General features: G+C 43.2%; 1 protein-coding gene across 2 annotated transcripts; it reads left to right on the forward strand.

Moving 5' to 3' along the window:
- Positions 1-7,613: 7,613 nt before the first annotated feature.
- Positions 7,614-17,332, forward strand: Pdp2 (pyruvate dehyrogenase phosphatase catalytic subunit 2). 2 transcript variants are annotated; one of them, XM_021232139.2, is made up of 2 exons: positions 7,614-7,779; positions 12,037-17,332. In XM_021232139.2, exon 2 carries the CDS (start codon positions 12,079-12,081, stop codon positions 13,669-13,671), a length of 1,593 nt encoding a protein of 530 aa, XP_021087798.1. In that variant the 5' UTR covers positions 7,614-7,779; positions 12,037-12,078; the 3' UTR covers positions 13,672-17,332. The 2 variants fall into 2 exon arrangements, with proteins under 2 accessions (XP_021087798.1, XP_012974960.1); XM_013119506.3 differs by lacking the exon at positions 7,614-7,779 and adding an exon at positions 9,467-9,636.
- Positions 17,333-17,568: the final 236 nt, after the last annotated feature.

Here is a 17,568-nt window from a genome sequence, read left to right on the forward strand (position 1 = left end):
ACATAAGCAGCCCCCAAAAACTCTACCAGAGAATTCCTACAGCTGATAAACACTTTTAGCAAAGTAGCTGGACATAAAACTAATTCTCAAGAATCACTAGCCTTCCTATATACAAGTGACAAATGTATTGAGAAAGAAACCAGTGAAGCAACACTGTCTTAGTTGGGGTTTTTATTGCTGTGAAAAAACACCATGACCACAGCAACTCTTTTTTTTCTTTTTAAGACTTATTTACTTATTTATTATGTATACAGTGTTCTGTCTGCATGTATGCCTGCAGGCAAGAAAAAAAGGGTGCCAGAGCTCCTTACTGATGTTGTGAGCCAGCAACTCTTACAAACATTTATTTGAGGTTGGCTCACTTACAGCTTCAGAGGTTCAGTCCATTATGATCACGAAGGGGAGCATGGCAGTGTGCAGGCAGACGTGCTGGAGCTGAGAGTCCTACATCTTGACTCACAGGCAACAGAAAGTCGACTGACTGTCACACTGTGGGGAGCTTGAGAAAGAGAGACCTCAAAGCTCACCCCCACAGTGACACACTTCCTCCAACAATGCCTTCCTCCTAATAATGCCACTCCCTTTGTGGGACATTTTATTTCAAACCACCACAAGCGCCGTTCACAATAGCCTCAAATAATATAAAATATCTTGAAGTAACCTTAACCAAGCAAGTGGAAGGCTTGTATGATAAGAATTTTAATAAAGCCGGGCATTGGTGGCACACACCTTTAGTGGGTCTCTGTGAGTTTGAGACCAGCCTGGTCTACAAGAGCTGTCTTAGGACAGCCTCCAAAGTCTCAAAAAACAAAACAAAAAAAGAATTCTAATAAATTGCAGAGGGTATCAGAAAATAGAAAGATCTCCCATGATCATGGATCAGTAGGATTAAATTAATAGTGAAAATGGCCATCCTACCAAAAGCAAACTACAGTTACAATGCAATCCCTATTAAAATCCCAACAAAATTGTTCACAGATTATGAAAGGACAGATTTCAGTTTCATATGGAAACATGTACATACAAATAAAACTAGATAACTAAAACAATCCTGAATAAAAAAATAATTGCTAGAGGTCTCACCTTCCCTGACTTCAAAATTTAATACAGAGCTATAGTAATAAAAACACCATGGTATGGTACACACACACACACACACACACACACACACACACACACACACACACACACCACTTGATCAATGGATTCAAACTGAAGAACCAGATAAACCTACACACCTATGGATTTTAACTAAGAAGCCAGAAATACACAACCAGAAAAAAAGGCAGCATCCTTGAGTGATCAAATTGGATGACTGCATGTAGAAGAATCCAAATAGATCCATATTGATGATACTGCACAAGACTCAAATCCAAGTGCGTCAAAGTCCTCAACATTAAATCAGATATATTGAACCTGATAGGAGAGAAAGTGGGGAATAGCCACCTTGAACTCAATGGTACAGGAGAAGACTTTCTGAACACTGATAGTGCAAACACTAAGATCAGCAATTAATAGATGGGACCTCATAGAACTGAAACACTTCTGTAAGGCAAAGGACATCATTTGGACTAAGTGGCAGCATACAGAATAAGTTTTTACTAAATACACACCTGATATAGGGTTAACATCCAAAATATATAAAGAATTTAAAAATCTGAACATCAAGAAAACCCAATGTAAAATAGGGTACAGATCCAAACAGAGAATTCTCAAAAGAATAACCTCAAAGGACTGAGTAACACTTAAAGACAATGTTCAACATCTTTAGTCATCAGGGAAATCAGTTTTACATCTGCCAGAATATCTAAGATCAATAAAACAAATGACAGCTCATGCTATCGAGAATGTGGAATAAGGGGAACACTCATATGGTGCAAGTAGGAGTGCAAATTTATACAGCCACTATGGAAATCAGTGTGACAGTCCCTAGAAAGATCAGAATCATTCTACCCCAAGATCCAGCTATACTATTCTAGGGCATATAATGGATGTTTTATCTTACCACAGAGATCCTTGATCTTCAATGCTGTTCTGTTCATAATATCTAGAAATTGGAAATGATAAATGGATAAAGAAAATGTGGTACAATTATACAATCAAATACTACTCCACTGTTTAAAAAATGAAATGAAATCCACAGGCAAATGGATGGAACTGGAAAACTAATTATCCTGAGTGAGGTAACCCATACCCAGAATGACAGATTGGTAAGTATTTTCTTATATTTGGGTATTAGTTGTTAAGTCAATGATAAACATGCTACTTTCATAGGAGTTGGGGTGGGAGGAACAGACAGACATCCCTAGGAAAGGGAAATAGAATGCATAGTCATGAGTGATATATGGGGTGAGAGGACCTGAATTGGAGAATCAAATGGGGTGGGACATGGAAGAGGACATAAAGAATGAATATATGGGGAGACAGTTAAAATTAAGAGTCATTTGAGGGGTAGTATGTTGCAAAAGCTTCCTAAAATATACACATATATGAAGACAATCTAAATTAAACTGCCAAATAATGGGGGAGACAGAGCCTCAACATCTCTTGTCACTTAATAATGTTTCCAGTACCAGGACTGGGTTACATTTGAGTTGTCAGTCAATGGGGTTCCATGGGAACCCCTAAACAGCCCGGGCTGTTGCCAAGAGTATAGGTTGCTTTACACAAACTTCAGCAAGTCCACATTGCTGAAGACAACACCTACACAATTCGTTGAACATGTGGAAATAGAGCCTGTACCTACACAGAGCCTTTTTTTTTTTTACTCCTAGTGACATTCTGTTCTATTCATAGATCAGCGCCTTGCTCAGCCATCATCAGAGCAGCTTCCTCCTGCAGCAGACGGGAACAAATACAGAGACCCACAGCAAGACATTAGGCAGAGAATGATAGACCATGGACCTCTCAGCCCTAAATGGTATGTCTCCATTAAACTCCTCCCCTCAGGGCTTAGGGGACCCTGCAGAAGAGGAGGTGGAAAGATATGAGAGACAGAGGGGAGGAATGGAGGGCACCAAGAAAGCAAAGCCCTCTGAATCAACAGGATAAGTGCTCGGACGAACTCACAGAGACTGATATGACATGCATGGGGCCTGCATGCATGGGGTCCTAGAACTGAAGGGAGTGGTGGATACATGCCTCCATATCTAACACAGAAGTTACCTCCAGTGCTAGCCGTTTGCAAATGACAATTTGGTTTTCTTCAATGGAAACAAACTACTCTTAAGGGTAGGTTACAGGCATGAGATGGCCAACAGGAAATGAACTCAATTGCATCTTAGGAAGTTCCCTGTCTCACAATGTCATGTCAGAGATTTTCCTTTTTAAAAATTTTATCTTATCATGCATAGTCTTAGGGATCTATCTATCTATCTATCTATCTATCTATCTATCTATCTATTTATCTATCTATAGTGCAATGGTATTTTCCTTGCATGTATATCTGTGTGAGGATGCCAGATCTCCTGAAATTGGAGTTACAGACAGTTGTGAATTGCCTTATGGGTACTGGGAATTGAACTGGGTCCTCTGGAAGAGCACTCAGTGCTCTTAACAGCTGATCCATCTCTCCAGCCCTTAGGGTAGGGCTTCTGTTGCTGTGAAGAGACATTGTGACCATGGCAACTCTTTTTTTTTTCATGGTTATTAGAGACAGGGTTTCTCTGTATTGTTTTGGAGGCTGTTCTGGAACTCGTTCTGTTCCAGACCAGGCTGGCCTTGAACTCACAGAGACCCACTTGCCTCTGGCGTCCGAGTGCTGGGATTAAAGGCATGTGCCAATGCCTAGCTCCCACAGCAATGTTTACAAAGGAAAACATTTAATTGTGGTGGTGGCTTACAGTTCAGAGGTTTAGTCCACCATGATGGGAAGCAGGGCAGCATGCTGGTAGATGTGGTGCTAGAGAAGGAGATGAGAGTCCTACATTTTAACTCACCGGCAACAGGAAGTGGTCTGAGACATTGGGCATTATCTTAAGTGACATACTTCCTCCAAAAGACCCCACCTACTCTAATAACACGGTACCACCTAATAGCGCCAATCCCTTTGGGGGCCATTTTCTTTCACCCCAACATATACATATATATTCTCTCTCTTTTTACTCTACAGATCCTTTGAGTATATATTATCGATTCCAGTTTAGTGTTTTTGTGAGATTCCTGAGTGTACCAGGCTTTTTCTTTTGGGTCACCAACCAGCTCTCAAATCACAACACAGAGTCTTAATATAAGTTTTGAATGCTTGGTCTAGCTTAGGCTTGTTTCTGGTTAGTTATTTTTTATAAACTAACTTGTTTCTCTTTATAACTTTTACCTCAGGACTTATGGACTTATTACCTCTCTCTCCTGCCTGCCCCTCTCCTACATAGCTATTGACCATTCAGATTTTTATTAGATCAATCAGGTGCCCTAGGCAGGCAAGGAGAAACAATGTAACACATCTCTATATAAATAAACACACATCCTTACATCATTAAACGAGTGTAGCAGAAACAAAATAACACACCTTTACACAGTTAATGTAATATTTTGCAGCATAATCAAATGTAACGGCATCCTTACCTAGTTAAAATAATATTCCCCAACACCTGAGTGTGCAAATGAGCAGGTCTCTGTGTCTATCTGTTCCCTATCTTGGGCTCTTCTCCTTCTGCTTGTTTTGTTGTATTCTGGTGTGTTAGTTTGTTTTGGTTTTTTGATACAGGGTTTCTCTGTGTAGCCTGGCTGTCCTGGAACTGGCTCTGTAGACCAGGCTGGTCTCAAACTCACAGAGATCTGCCTGCTTCTGCCTCCTGAGTGTTGGGATTAAAGGTGTGCACCACCACCGCTGCACTGCCTGGCCGTGTTAGTTTTTGTTTTAACTTATTATATTACTATCCCTTGGAAGCATGTGTATTTTCTAATGAGAGACAGAAAGGGGGTGGATCTGGATAGAAAGGGAGGTGGGGAGAAACTGAGAGAGGAAAGCATAATCCTTATATATTATATGAGAAAAGAAAGAAAACTATTTTCAATAAAAGGAAAGAAAAGAAGGGAGAAAGAAAGAAAAAAGAAAGAAAGAAAAAGCTAAAAATAAATCTTCGTATGACCCAGCTATACCACTTCTTAGCATATGCCCAAGAGACTCAATATCTTACTCCATGATTACTCGCTTAGTCATGTTCACTGTTGCTCTATTCACAACAGCTAGGACATGGAAACAAAATGTTTTCAACCGGTGAATTTTGGATAAGGAAAATGTGTACATGCACATTATGGAATACTAATCAGCTTTATAAAAATTTTAATTTTGAAATTTGCAGATAAATAGGTGAAACTAAAACTGATCATATTGAGTGAAGTAACCCAGACCCAGAAAGATAAAGGTCACAGGTTCTCTCTTATCATGCTTCCTACTTTTATTACTATTATTATTATTATATATATTTTTTGGTTTTTCGAGACAGGGTTTCTCTGTATTGTTTTGGAGGCTGTTCTGGAACTCGCTTTGTAGATCAGGCTGGCATCAAACTCACAGAGTTCCACCTGCCTCTGCCTCCTGAGTGCTGGGATTAAAGGCATGCGCCACCAATGCCTGGCCCTAAGGAGACAGTCTGATTCCTGTGAGGTCACTGCTTCTTGTTGGGGGTGATCTACTTGTGAGGCTGTGCTAGTCCTAGAGGTGAAGATGATTGCAGGTCTAAACCCACCATGAGAAACTTTCTGAGGTCTGGAACAGGACATTGTAAAAGCGGACAGCATGAAGCTAACAGGTTAGGTATTACTAGGTTTTGTTTTGTATCTCTGCAGTTTTTGCTTGTTTTTGCAACAACAATCTATTCACCCTATAGTCCTGACATTCCTGGACTCACTATGTAGACTAGGCTGTGTTTGAACTCCTTTGGAGTTCTGGGAGTTAAAGGAATGTGCTACCACCCCTGGCTTTTTGTTTTTGACAGTCTTGGTAGGTAGCCCAGATAGGCTTCTAACTCACGATCAGTGTGCTTCATTCACCACACCCAGCTCTTTTCATTGTGATTTAGTATTTGTTAGGGTTGATTGGCCTAAATCAATAGCTCATTCTAGTTCCTATTTGATTTTTTTCTTTTTTCTTATTTGATTTAAAGTGAGGCTGAATGTTGTTTTTTTCTGAAAGTTCCAGTTGATCTGTACTTTCCCTTTCTCATAGAAAGATATGTCCTTTTCCTTTGTTTTTGGGACAAGGAACCTTGGAGATCACACAGGGATCTTGAGCTGCTGATCACATATGACATGAAGGATGTACTTATAGCTTCTTTTAGTCTCTTATTTATTTGTGAGAAGGGGACTCATACATGACATAGTTTGCTTGAGGAGGTTAGAGAACAACTTAAGGGAATTGGTTATCACCTTCCCCACTGTAGATCCCCGGGATCAAACTTATGTTGTCAGAATTGGTGGCAAGCAACTTTATCCATTGAGCCATCTCACTGGCCCTTATTTATAGCTTTTTAAGTGAAAGCTGCATTATACACCATATCCTCATGGATACATTTTTCACTTTTGGAAGTATTCAGCTGTGGCTGAGGCTACAGTGCAGTAGTGGAACTTTTGTTTAGCATGTGGGAAGCCTTAGATTCAGTTCCTAATCATACACACACACACACACACACACACACACACACACACACACACACAGAGTTTGGATCCCAGTACGCACACTGCTGTGAGGTTGTTAGCAAGCTGGAATTCCTCACACGGGTACAGTTTTAACTCTGAGGGATCCAATGCCCTCTTCTGGCCTTGCTTGCACTATACGTGTACCACCCTCCCCTGCCTCAAATAAGTATTTTATAAAAAGAAATATGGTTCCAGACTTACCAACAAGATGCAATTTTTCTCACGAAAGTGTTAAAAGGTCATCCCTGAAAACATACATACAAGTAACAATTTACAGACTCAGCAGATTATATTTAGGAATATATATGTATATACACATACACATATGTATGCAATAACAGTTAACCTAAAAAGAGTCCATGAATTTGAAGGAGGAAGGTATATAAGAGAGTTTAGAGGGAGGAAAGGGAAGGGAGAAATGTTATGATTATATTAATTTCAAACTGAAGCAACAATAACTTCCCACCTCTGTTCTGAAAATTAACCTTCTATAGGCACAGATGAACTATTTGTAAAACAAACTCAAAGCACAACTGTTGTAACTTAAAGAAAGTGATACATGAGAGAAAGATGCCGTGTGACAGGGTTCAAGAAGAAGTTTTTTTTTTTCTTCTTTTTTTTAAGGGAAAGGGATCTTACAAAGGGGAAAGGGGAGGGCAGCCTCCAGGGATAGGAGCAGCAGAAGAGAGGAAAGGGGAGAGAGAGAGAAAAGAGAGAGGCAGGGAACAGACAGACAGAGAGGAGAGAAATAAAAAGAAAAGGATGGGAGGTGGGCGGGCCCTTTTTAAAGGGAACATAGTGAATATGCACAGGTGGTGCTCTTAGTGGCTGCAGCTGAGGGTGTATCCTGTCAGAACCCTAAGGACAGGCCAGTACAGATGTCTGAATACTAACAACAAATAAAGCATGCTTCTCTGTTCTCTCATGCCCATTTACTCAATCAGAACTTTTAGTATGGGCCTGAAAGAGACAGACCACACCCTCAGCCCTCGTGTCCGGAAGAGACTGTGCAAATTCTGATTCAGAACTTTCAGAAAGGCTCCACCTGGTGGTGCAAGTCTACAATCCCAGCTACTCCTGAGGCTAAGGTTTAAGTTTGACCTGGATGACTTGGTGAGACTGGGTGGGCAGAAGAGAGAGGTAAGAAGTGTCTCTGTGGTAGAGTGTCTGTCTAGTGTGTGGGAGGCTCTAAATCCAATAGTACCCAAAACCAAAACACAATCCACAGTAAAACAGGGCCTTTAGCACAGGCCTTTAACCCCAGAACTTGGGAGGCAGAAGCAGGTATATCTTTGTAAGTTGGAGGCCAGCCTGGTCTACAAAGCTAGTTTTAGGCTAACTAGGACTACATAGTGAGATTCTCAAAACCAAAGACAAAAATAAAACAAAACACTTCCAAACAACCACCTTCTTAGAAGGCCTGAGGCTGAGTAAAAGGGTATATAACATTAACAAAAATCTGACAGAAGTACTTTACCTTAGGCATGGCTTTGGGTTCAGGTTTCTAAGTAGGCTAGTGCCTCTTCCTTTCTGGAGATCCCATTTTCAGACCTTTCTGCTGTCTCTTACTTCTCTTTGACTTCATGAGAGGATTCTACTGGCTCACATATAGGAAAGCTCTATTAAAACAATTTAATAAGGGAAGAGATAAAGACTGGCTCTGTTGTTGTTAGGACCAGAAGGCATTCAGGGGATATCTGTTGTTCTGGTCCTCTGCCTTTGCCAAGCTACCAACAAGTAATAATGCCAGCTACTATCACTTGTCACTAATAGGCCAATGTAATCGTGAATTCAAAGTAGTGACTAGCAACACTTTAGATCCGAAGTTTTATTTATTTTATTTTTGTCTTTTTGAGACACAGTTTCTTTGTATTGCTTTGGAGGCTGTCCTGGAACTCGCTCTGTAGACCAGGCTGGCCTTGAACTCACAGAGATGCGCCTGCCTCTGCCTCCCCCCCTTCCCCCACAGTGCTGGGCTTAAAGGCATGTGTCACCACTGCCTGGCTAGATCAGGGGTTTTAGAAGGCTCATTCTGTCTCTAGAGGAAGGATAGATAGTTAGGACTAAGTGTAATTTGGCAAAAGGGAGTCTGGAGACTTGGAATCTGGCACTGGCAAATGGATGGGTGGGAAGATATTTAGGATGTGGAAGGAACAGGATTAAAGTGTGTGACAGCCGGGCGTTGGTGGCCCACAGCTTTAATCCCAGCACTCAGGAGGCAGAGGCAGGAGGATCTCTGTGAGTTCGAGGCCAGCCTGGTCTACAAGAGCTAGTTCCAGGACAACCTCCAAAGCCACAGAGAAACCCTGTCTCGAAAAACAAAAAACAAACAAACAACAACAAAAAAAAGTGTGTGACAAGTAAAGTAGGCATCAAATTGACCCTAGTGTTTAGACTTGGGTCTCCTAGTGCCAGTGGGATCTTTACTGGGTTAGGAAGAACAGCAGGTTTGGAAAATAAGGTCAGGGAAAGTACAACTAGAGTCGTCCATAAGGCCTTTAAGGAAGGTGTCCAAAGGGTTGATGATAGGGCGATAAAGCAAGGAGGGAAGGAACAAAACCCGGGAGGAACCCAAGCAAGAATGAACAATAAGGAACTGGAGAGGTCTCTTGGTTCTGGGCCTGAGGGTGTGGCGATTTGGCAAGCTGGGGGCATAGTCCCACGTGACGGCCTGGTGGGGCAGTGGCTGCTCAGATGCTACCGTAACCCCGAGGGTAGAGTGCAGGGCGGCTCCTCCTGGCCCCGCCTCTCGGTCTTCCTCTTTCCCTCTTCATCCATTGGGTAATATCTACGTCTATCAAGGGCCCGCCTTCGAAGTTAACCCAATCAGAAATGGCGGGAGGGAGCTTTCTTCTGGTGCTGGTTCCTTAACTGGGGGCCTCTCTGGGGAAGTAAAACCCGATCTCTGCAACCGAGCCGCTGCGCGCAGGATCTGAACTGAGAGCATCCGCTGAGTGCGGGCGGCACAAGCTGGTGAGGAGAGGACGAGGGTACGAGGTAAGGAAGGGGACTAGAAGGGGTCCGGACATGTTCCTCAGCCTGGCCTGCGGGCGCCTCAGGTGATGGGGCGGAGAGGAGATGAGGTGAGAGGGCGGGACGAGCTGGTCCCCGGTCGTGGTCACCCCACTCGCGCGCAAGCGCCACGTGGGTCCCCGCTCTAGTGGAGTCGGCTGCTTAGCGGGTTCCCTGCATCAGCTTCCCGTGAGCTGGGCGTTGCAAAGCGGATTGCTGTTTTAGGGAAAGCCAAGGTTCAGAACACTAAAACGGAGCCTGAGTTCTTAGCTAGGACCTTGCCTCCCTGCTAAGGAATCAACTTGATTTCTTTAGGGGAGCTAAATTCTGTCCCATCTGCGGAGAACGGTTTTCATTGCGCCCAGCTGCCTGTGCTTTCTGCAGGGTCAAGAGGCGTCCGAGGCCATCTGCCTCTGAACGACCTCATCTGCCCCAAGTTCAGTCGGGTGGGTAATGGACGGTCCTCACTGGCTTTGGGAAATCAATTTGACAGTGCGTTTATACCCTTTGACCTACTGATTTTGGAAACAAGTACGGAAAAGGTGGCTGTAAAGGCCATGCAGTTTGGTGTTTAATACGTACCAGGTTAGTGGAAACAAGCTCCAAGTCTCCAGTAGTTGTGAATGTTTATGGCAAAATTGACAAATTTTAGTGTCACTGAAAACATTGTCTTTAACACGGAAGCCAGGTTAGATGTAATTGGCCCAACAATATAAAAACTTGTACAGCGCCGGGCGGTGGTGGCGCATGCCTTTAATCCCAGCACTCGGGAGGCAGAGGCAGGCGGATCTCCGTGAGTTCAAGGCTAGGCTGGACCGACAGCCTCCAAAATAATACAGAGAAACCCTGTCTCGTAAAACAAAAAACAAAACAAAAAAACCTTGTACAGAATAACTAGAAGAATGTACCCCAATGACAAAAATAGTGAAAATGTCACTTTCTTTCCTTTTTTTTTTTTTTTTTTTGAGACAAGAGCTTTTCTGTGTAACCTTGGCTCTTCTGCAACTCACTCTAGACCAGGCTGGCCTCGAATTTACAGAGATCTGCCTGCTTCTGCTACCCTAGTGCTGGGATTAAAGGGGTGCGCCATCACACCCAGTTTGACTATTTCTTGCGTGTTTTGAGACAGGGCTTCTCTGTGTAGCTGGCCTCAAACTCTACTTGCCTATGCCTCCCAAATTCTGGGACTAAAGGTTTGCATCACCACTCCCAGCTCCTTGAATCCTACCCTGCATGGCCTCACTTTGTTACCAACGCTGGCCCAGAATGATGCAAAAAGCAACAATCTGCTATGTGAATCAGGCTGGTCTTGAACTCACAGAGATTAGCTTGCCTCTGCTTCTTTGCCTCCCAAATTCTGGAATTAAAGTCATGTAGAACCATACCTGGCCTGGAAATGTCATATTTTATTTTTACAAACTTTCTGAAAACTTGATATGGTGGTACACGGCCCCCCCCTCTTTTTTCTGAGACAGGATTTCTCTGTGTAGCCCCAGCTGTCCTGGAACTCTTCTGTAGACCAGGCTGGCCTTCCACTCACAGAGAACCACCTGCCTCTACCTGGTACTCACAGAGATCTGCCTGCTTCTCCACCCTAGTGGTGGGATCAAAGTCTCCATCACTGCCCATCTGTGGTATACACCTTTAATCCCATTACTGAGGAGGCTGGAGCAGGCAGATCTATGAGTTTGAGGACAGTCTGATCTACACTATACCCTCCAGGGTGGCAAAGTGAGACCCTGTCTCAACAAAACAATGTCAACAGCAAAAAGCATTCCCAAGTCTTGTGAGAATAGCACCTGTGGCTTTAATTTTAGCTACTCTGGAATCTGAGGAAGGAGGAGCTAATGTTCAAAGCCAACCTTGCAACTCATTGAGACCCTGTCTCAAAATAAGTATAAAAGGAGGGCTGGGGATGTAGCTTAGGGGTAGATCAGTATAGAAGAGGCTGTGTGTTCAATCTCTAGGGATGCACAAAACAATAATAAAACAAAACCCAACCATATGAGACTGGTAGTATTCCTATCCTACTAATAGTAATTGCCATTGAGACTAGTGACGCAGTACTCCTGGTAAATATAGTGACTCTGAAATTGCCAAGTTGTGCTAATATTTGAGGACCTGCTGTGTACCAGGTACAGGACTGGACCCAGGATAGCCGCCAGTAAGCAGCTATGTGTCTGGAATTCATGGAGTAGACGGATTGCTTGGGAGGGCGGATACCTAAGATACCATAGGGGAGACTGAGCAAGGGAGCTCGCGAGACAGTAGGCTCGGGAAAGGAGAAGAAAAGGAGGCACAAGGTAGATATGAGGAGGGAACATTAGCAAAAGAAATGTTTTAAAAATTTGAGCTTTGAAACTTTCATAAACTTTAATTTTTCAGGCAGAAAAACAACCCACTTCCACGTGCCATTATAGCTTCAGAATGTCAAGTACTGTGTCCTACTGGATCTTCAATTCTGCAAGGAATCGGATTGCTTTATTACAAGGGGGTAGACGCTTATACTCAAGGGGCGCCTCGAACAGGAATCAGCTGAAGTGGAGGCATTTTCCTCAGGCATCGTCGACTCTAAAGAACCCAACTCCGTGTGGTGGCTTTGCTCTGCAGAAAGCCTACAGACACACATCAACCGAGGAAGAGGATTTCCACTTACAGCTTAGCCCTGAACAGGTCAATGACTTGCTTCGAGCTGGCGAGTCATCTCACAAGCTTCTTGATTTCAACGATGGAGTTCCAAATTCAGTGTTAAGGTTTGAGAGCAACCAGCTGGCTGCCAATTCCCCAGTGGAGGACCGACAAGGGGTAGCTTCCTGCATGCAAACCAACGGACTCATGTTTGGTATTTTTGACGGACATGGTGGTCATGCATGTGCACAAGCCGTGAGTGAGAGGCTCTTCTACTACATGGCAGTGTCCCTGATGTCCCACCAGACGTTGGAGCAGATGGAGGAGCAGATGGAAAACATGAAGCCTTTGCTACCCATCCTTCAGTGGCTCAAGCATCCTGGGGATAGTATTTATAAGGATGTCACATCAGTACATCTGGACCACCTCCGAGTCTATTGGCAGGAACTTCTTGACCTGCACATGGAAATGGGCTTGAGCATCGAAGAAGCATTGATGTACTCCTTCCAGAGACTGGATTCTGACATCTCACTGGAAATTCAGGCTCCTCTGGAAGATCAGGTGACAAAGAACTTATCCCTCCAGGTTGCTTTTTCTGGGGCAACAGCTTGCATGGCCCATGTTAATGGAGCTCACCTGCATGTGGCAAATGCTGGTGACTGCCGCGCTATCCTTGGTGTCCAGGAAGACAATGGTGTGTGGTCCTGTTTGCCTCTCACCCGGGACCACAACGCTTGGAATGAGACCGAGCTGTCCCGGCTGAAGAGAGAACACCCTGAGTCTGAGGGCAGGACCCTCATCGTAGATGACAGGCTGCTGGGTGTCCTCATACCCTGCAGGGCCTTTGGGGATGTCCAACTGAAGTGGAGTAAAGAGTTGCAGCGCAGTGTCCTGGAGAGGGGCTTTGATACTGAGGCCCTCAACATCTACCAGTTCACGCCACCCCACTACTACACGCCACCCTATCTGACTGCCAAGCCCGAGGTTACATACCACAAGCTGAGGCCCCAAGATAAGTTCCTTGTGCTGGCCTCAGACGGTCTGTGGGACATGCTGGACAATGAGGATGTCGTAAGGCTGGTGGTGGGGCACCTATCCAAGGCTGCTTGCCGTAAGCCGGACCTGGACCAAAGACCAGCCAACCTGGGACTCATGCAGAGCCTGCTGCTGCAGAGGAAAGCCAGTGGACTCCATGCATCTGACCAAAATGTAGCCACACATCTGATCAGACATGCCATCGGGAGTAACGAGTACGGGGAGATGGAGCCCGAGCGGCTGGCTGCCATGCTGACCTTACCAGAAGATGTAGCCAGGATGTACCGGGATGATATCACTGTCATGGTGGTGTTTTTTAACTCGGAGTCAGTTGATACATATTATAAGGAGGGTTAAGAGTCTAGCCCTGTTGCCAAGGCTGACACACGAATACACTTTAAAACATTTTCACTTCTAAGTGAGCAATTCAAACCTTATCAAGGAATAGGCAGATATAGGTTGCTGAGTAATTGACTAACAAAGGAAACCCAGCTGTGGTGGGAAAGCATTAGTAGTGATTTTTGTCTCTGTGTGCGCTGGTCAACTCTTCTATGTAGCAGGCAGACAATACTCAAAATGGCTTAGGCTCACGTAGCCCATGTCCTCTATAAAGACACAAACTGTGTCATCTTGTGCTTTTAAAGGATAAATTTAATCATGAGTCTAAGAATAAATAACTTCATGATCTTCTGAGACCCAGTTACAACATTTGTGAATGTGATCACTCTTGAACTCTGTTATGCACAACTTCTAGGCTGTAGTTTTTATTTTGTTTTCTAATTATGGAAGCCTAGGTTTACAAAGCAGTCTTCAGGGCACTTTTCTATGTCGTATTCTAACTTCCTATGTTTGTGACTTTCTGTAATGACCGAAGATATTCTGTGCTATTTGCATTTTTAAAGCTGGTTCAATTTATTTTGAAACTGAATCATCAAGCTTGCAAGCAGGACAGCTGTAAGCACATTTCGAGCCACTCATCTTGTATTCTCAGCTGAGGACGAGAGGGGCTAGGTCTCTGAGCTGTCTGAATGTAATTGTATAGCCTTTGGTCCTTTCTCTTGAGTCCATCCCCAAACCTTCGAGCCATACTGGGAGGTAACTTCTGTCTAATCCCTGACCCCTGGCTTTCTGCTTAGTAAAATGTTCCTCCAGGCTTAGCCACAGGATTATTCATAATTCTCATTCTTTCTGATTATATCCCTTAAACACTGACATAAGACTACCTCTGCTATGCTGCCCAGCCTCACCCTGCCTTACTGGACAGTCTTTCACCTGTTCTCTCTTGGAAGCGAGGCAACAATGTGGCCAGGAGGTAGTTGTGCACATTTGAGGGTGGTTTGTGGATTTAAGATTTCAGCCTGAGTCTAGAGTTGGGTAAAGAATGCCCTAAGAAAACAGCCGTGAGTGGAGGCTTTCTCTTTGCATCTTGGGAAGGAGGAGGGAGACTTATCAGATGGGACACCTGCCCCTGCCTGTTATGAATTGCCGCTGCTATGCCTCGGTGATTAGACCATATTTGGTGTGAGAGTTGGGTGAAAACTGAGATGCATCTGGTCATAGGGGCTGCAGAATCTTTGTGTTTGCTTGAAAGCTAACCCACATGGATCCTTGTTAGGGGATACATTTCTTCCTCTCTTTGGCTGTGGCATTAAACAGCAGGAAATGTGTCCCTAAATGGAAACACATGTATTTTTTTTGGCAGTTTTAATTTCCTGTACCTCATCAGAGCACTGTAGGCAAAGTCTTAGTCCTTCCCTTGTCTCTTACCCACTGTGCTGTCACACACTAACAGGTAACTAGGTTTGGCCCCCTCGGTTTTGCAGGTAGACATTCTGACAAGAGTTGGGGCTGGGCTGGCAGAACAGCTCAGTGGATAAAGGCTGCCAACCCTGGAAACTTGAGATCCATTCCTGGGACCCATGTGGTGGAAGGAGTTAAAAGTTGCCCTCTGATCTCCAAATATACATGGCACGTGTACTCACAAAATAACTAAAATTGAAACATATGGGGCTTGTTCTTTGGATATTTCCTAGTGTACCTATTTTGTGATATGGTCTCATGTTTTTTTTTAAAAGGGACTCTTGGGTCCTTTTGTTCTGAAACCATTACTGTTACTTCCGATCTCTTAGATTTTTACTCAAAAATAAAATGTAGGTAGTTCTTCCTTGGAGGGACCTGCCTGTACCCACACTTGGGTACGCTTACTTTCTGTGGTTCTTTCATACTCTTACGTGTGACTTACCTGGGGGAGGGGGACCTTTCTTTTAACTCTCGTGTGTAAGAGAGTCCTAAGTAATAACCCCAACTGTGCCACCTCTAAAATAAAGTAGAAAAAACCTGGGTGTGCCGCACATGCCTTAATCCCAGCACATGAGTGAAGGAGGGAGGAAGATCATAAGTTCATGGCACCCTGTCTAAAAAAAAATATTAGTGTGTTCCAGCTAGGCACTAAGGCCAGCCTAGGTTATGTAGTGAGAACTTGCTTCAGGAAAAACAAAACAAAACAAAAAGGTAACCCTAAATGTGAGTCATTATTATTCTAGCTTGAAGGCTTGCTGTTTGAATGGAAGACACTATTTGACATTTGTTTTCTTTGTCCTTTTTTTTTTTTTTTTTTTTTGCACCAGCTAAACCCAGGAGTACTCCTGGGAGCCTTAAGTGGTATTCAGTATCTGAGCCCTATTTTGGAGGCTGGTAGAATGGTTCTGATTCGGGTAACTTATCCTGAAGTTGATAGAACACAGACCTCACATTTGTGTCTCCAAGAGTGTCTGTGCTTTCTCTCTGCTAATGGATGCCCCTGTTTTCCAGCTGAAATATTGAGAAAGAAGAAAGACTGGCTTATTATCTACCTTTTCTCTTCCTATGAACTCAGCTCTCCTTTCTGTGTCTGCTCCAGTGAGTACTGCCTTCTGGTTACATGTCAGTATGTCTGTCTCCCTGGCCATGGGTTTTGGCCATGGCCCCCTAAATCAAGTGAGTTTTTGCTTTGGGACACTGAAATGGGAAAGGAGATTCATGGTTCTTGTCAGTTCTTCCAAAACTCTTATCATCCTTTTCATATAGAGTCTTCAGTTTTTAGACTTTTAAAATGTAAATAGTGAGATTAGCCATTTAATATTACAGATGTAACTTGAAGGAAGTATGTCTTGGTGCTTAAAAATGACATGATTTGGGGTAAGAAACTAATGGAAATGGTGTTGTTTAGATATTTGTTTTTTTGTACAGTGCTGTTGATTTCTGAAGCTAGTAAAACTGTAGAAAAGATCGTAGTTTTGAATGTATGCTAGATCATGTTAATAAGATTCAGTTTTCTGAGATGTTATTTATAACGTTAAAGCTAATTTATTATATGTAAACTTTGAGGTGTTGTAATATATGGATGTTTTCCCCAGAAGTACATTTGACTTAAAAGCTAAGAAGCTTTTAGGACACTGGACAAAACTCGGTTGAGACACAATCAAGTTGACAACTTTTAAACACAGGTAAAATGTGAATGGCTTGATCTTCAGATAAAGAAGGGAATAATTATGTAAATCAACGACAAAATGTATTCAAAAGAAGGCTGGTTCTGTCCTTCTGACCAACTTGTTTTCCTTGGACAGCTAGCGAGAAGCTGTAACCTCCCAGGCTAAACTTAATATTCTGGAATGGAGCCACCCCAGCTTCAGGTCTTTGAAGGGCAGTTGTGACTCCCTTTGGATTTGAAGGTCAAGGCTAGAGATGCAGCCTGTGATGTAAACTGCCATGTGTGTAGCCTGGTGGTGGAGGCCTGTTTGGACTGCTGCATAGCTATTTCCTGAGCCATCCCTTCCTCCTTTGGTTCCTGGTGTTTAACTTGCCTCCTGGGAAAATATTTCTTACTATGCATTTTCTTGGAACAATCATTAACCACATTCTTTAATAATTACTGACATTTGTATTTTAAGCTATGTACTGGTGTTCCTATCTGACCCCGATTTTCTAACCTTTGAGGATATTTAAGTAGAACTTTTAAATAAAAGGATCAAAAATGAAATTTGTTTTCCTTTAGTTTGAACATTAATTTTTTTTTTTAGCCTTTAGGATGCTGGGCCAACTTTTGTTTCAGCATTTTTATCTGACCAAGGCCAAGTTTAGACTACTTACTTACTGAACACCCTGCTCCAAAGAGAAGCATAGTGCACTAAGACTTTTAGTAGCTGCTGAAGCACATGGGGAGTCCTTTTTAAGTTTTATTTATTTTAATGTTTTATTTTTAACTAAGTGTGTGCA

Source organism: Mesocricetus auratus, unplaced genomic scaffold (genome assembly GCF_017639785.1).
Source record: "Mesocricetus auratus isolate SY011 unplaced genomic scaffold, BCM_Maur_2.0 Super-Scaffold_100714, whole genome shotgun sequence".
Classification (NCBI taxonomy): domain Eukaryota; kingdom Metazoa; phylum Chordata; class Mammalia; order Rodentia; family Cricetidae; genus Mesocricetus; species Mesocricetus auratus.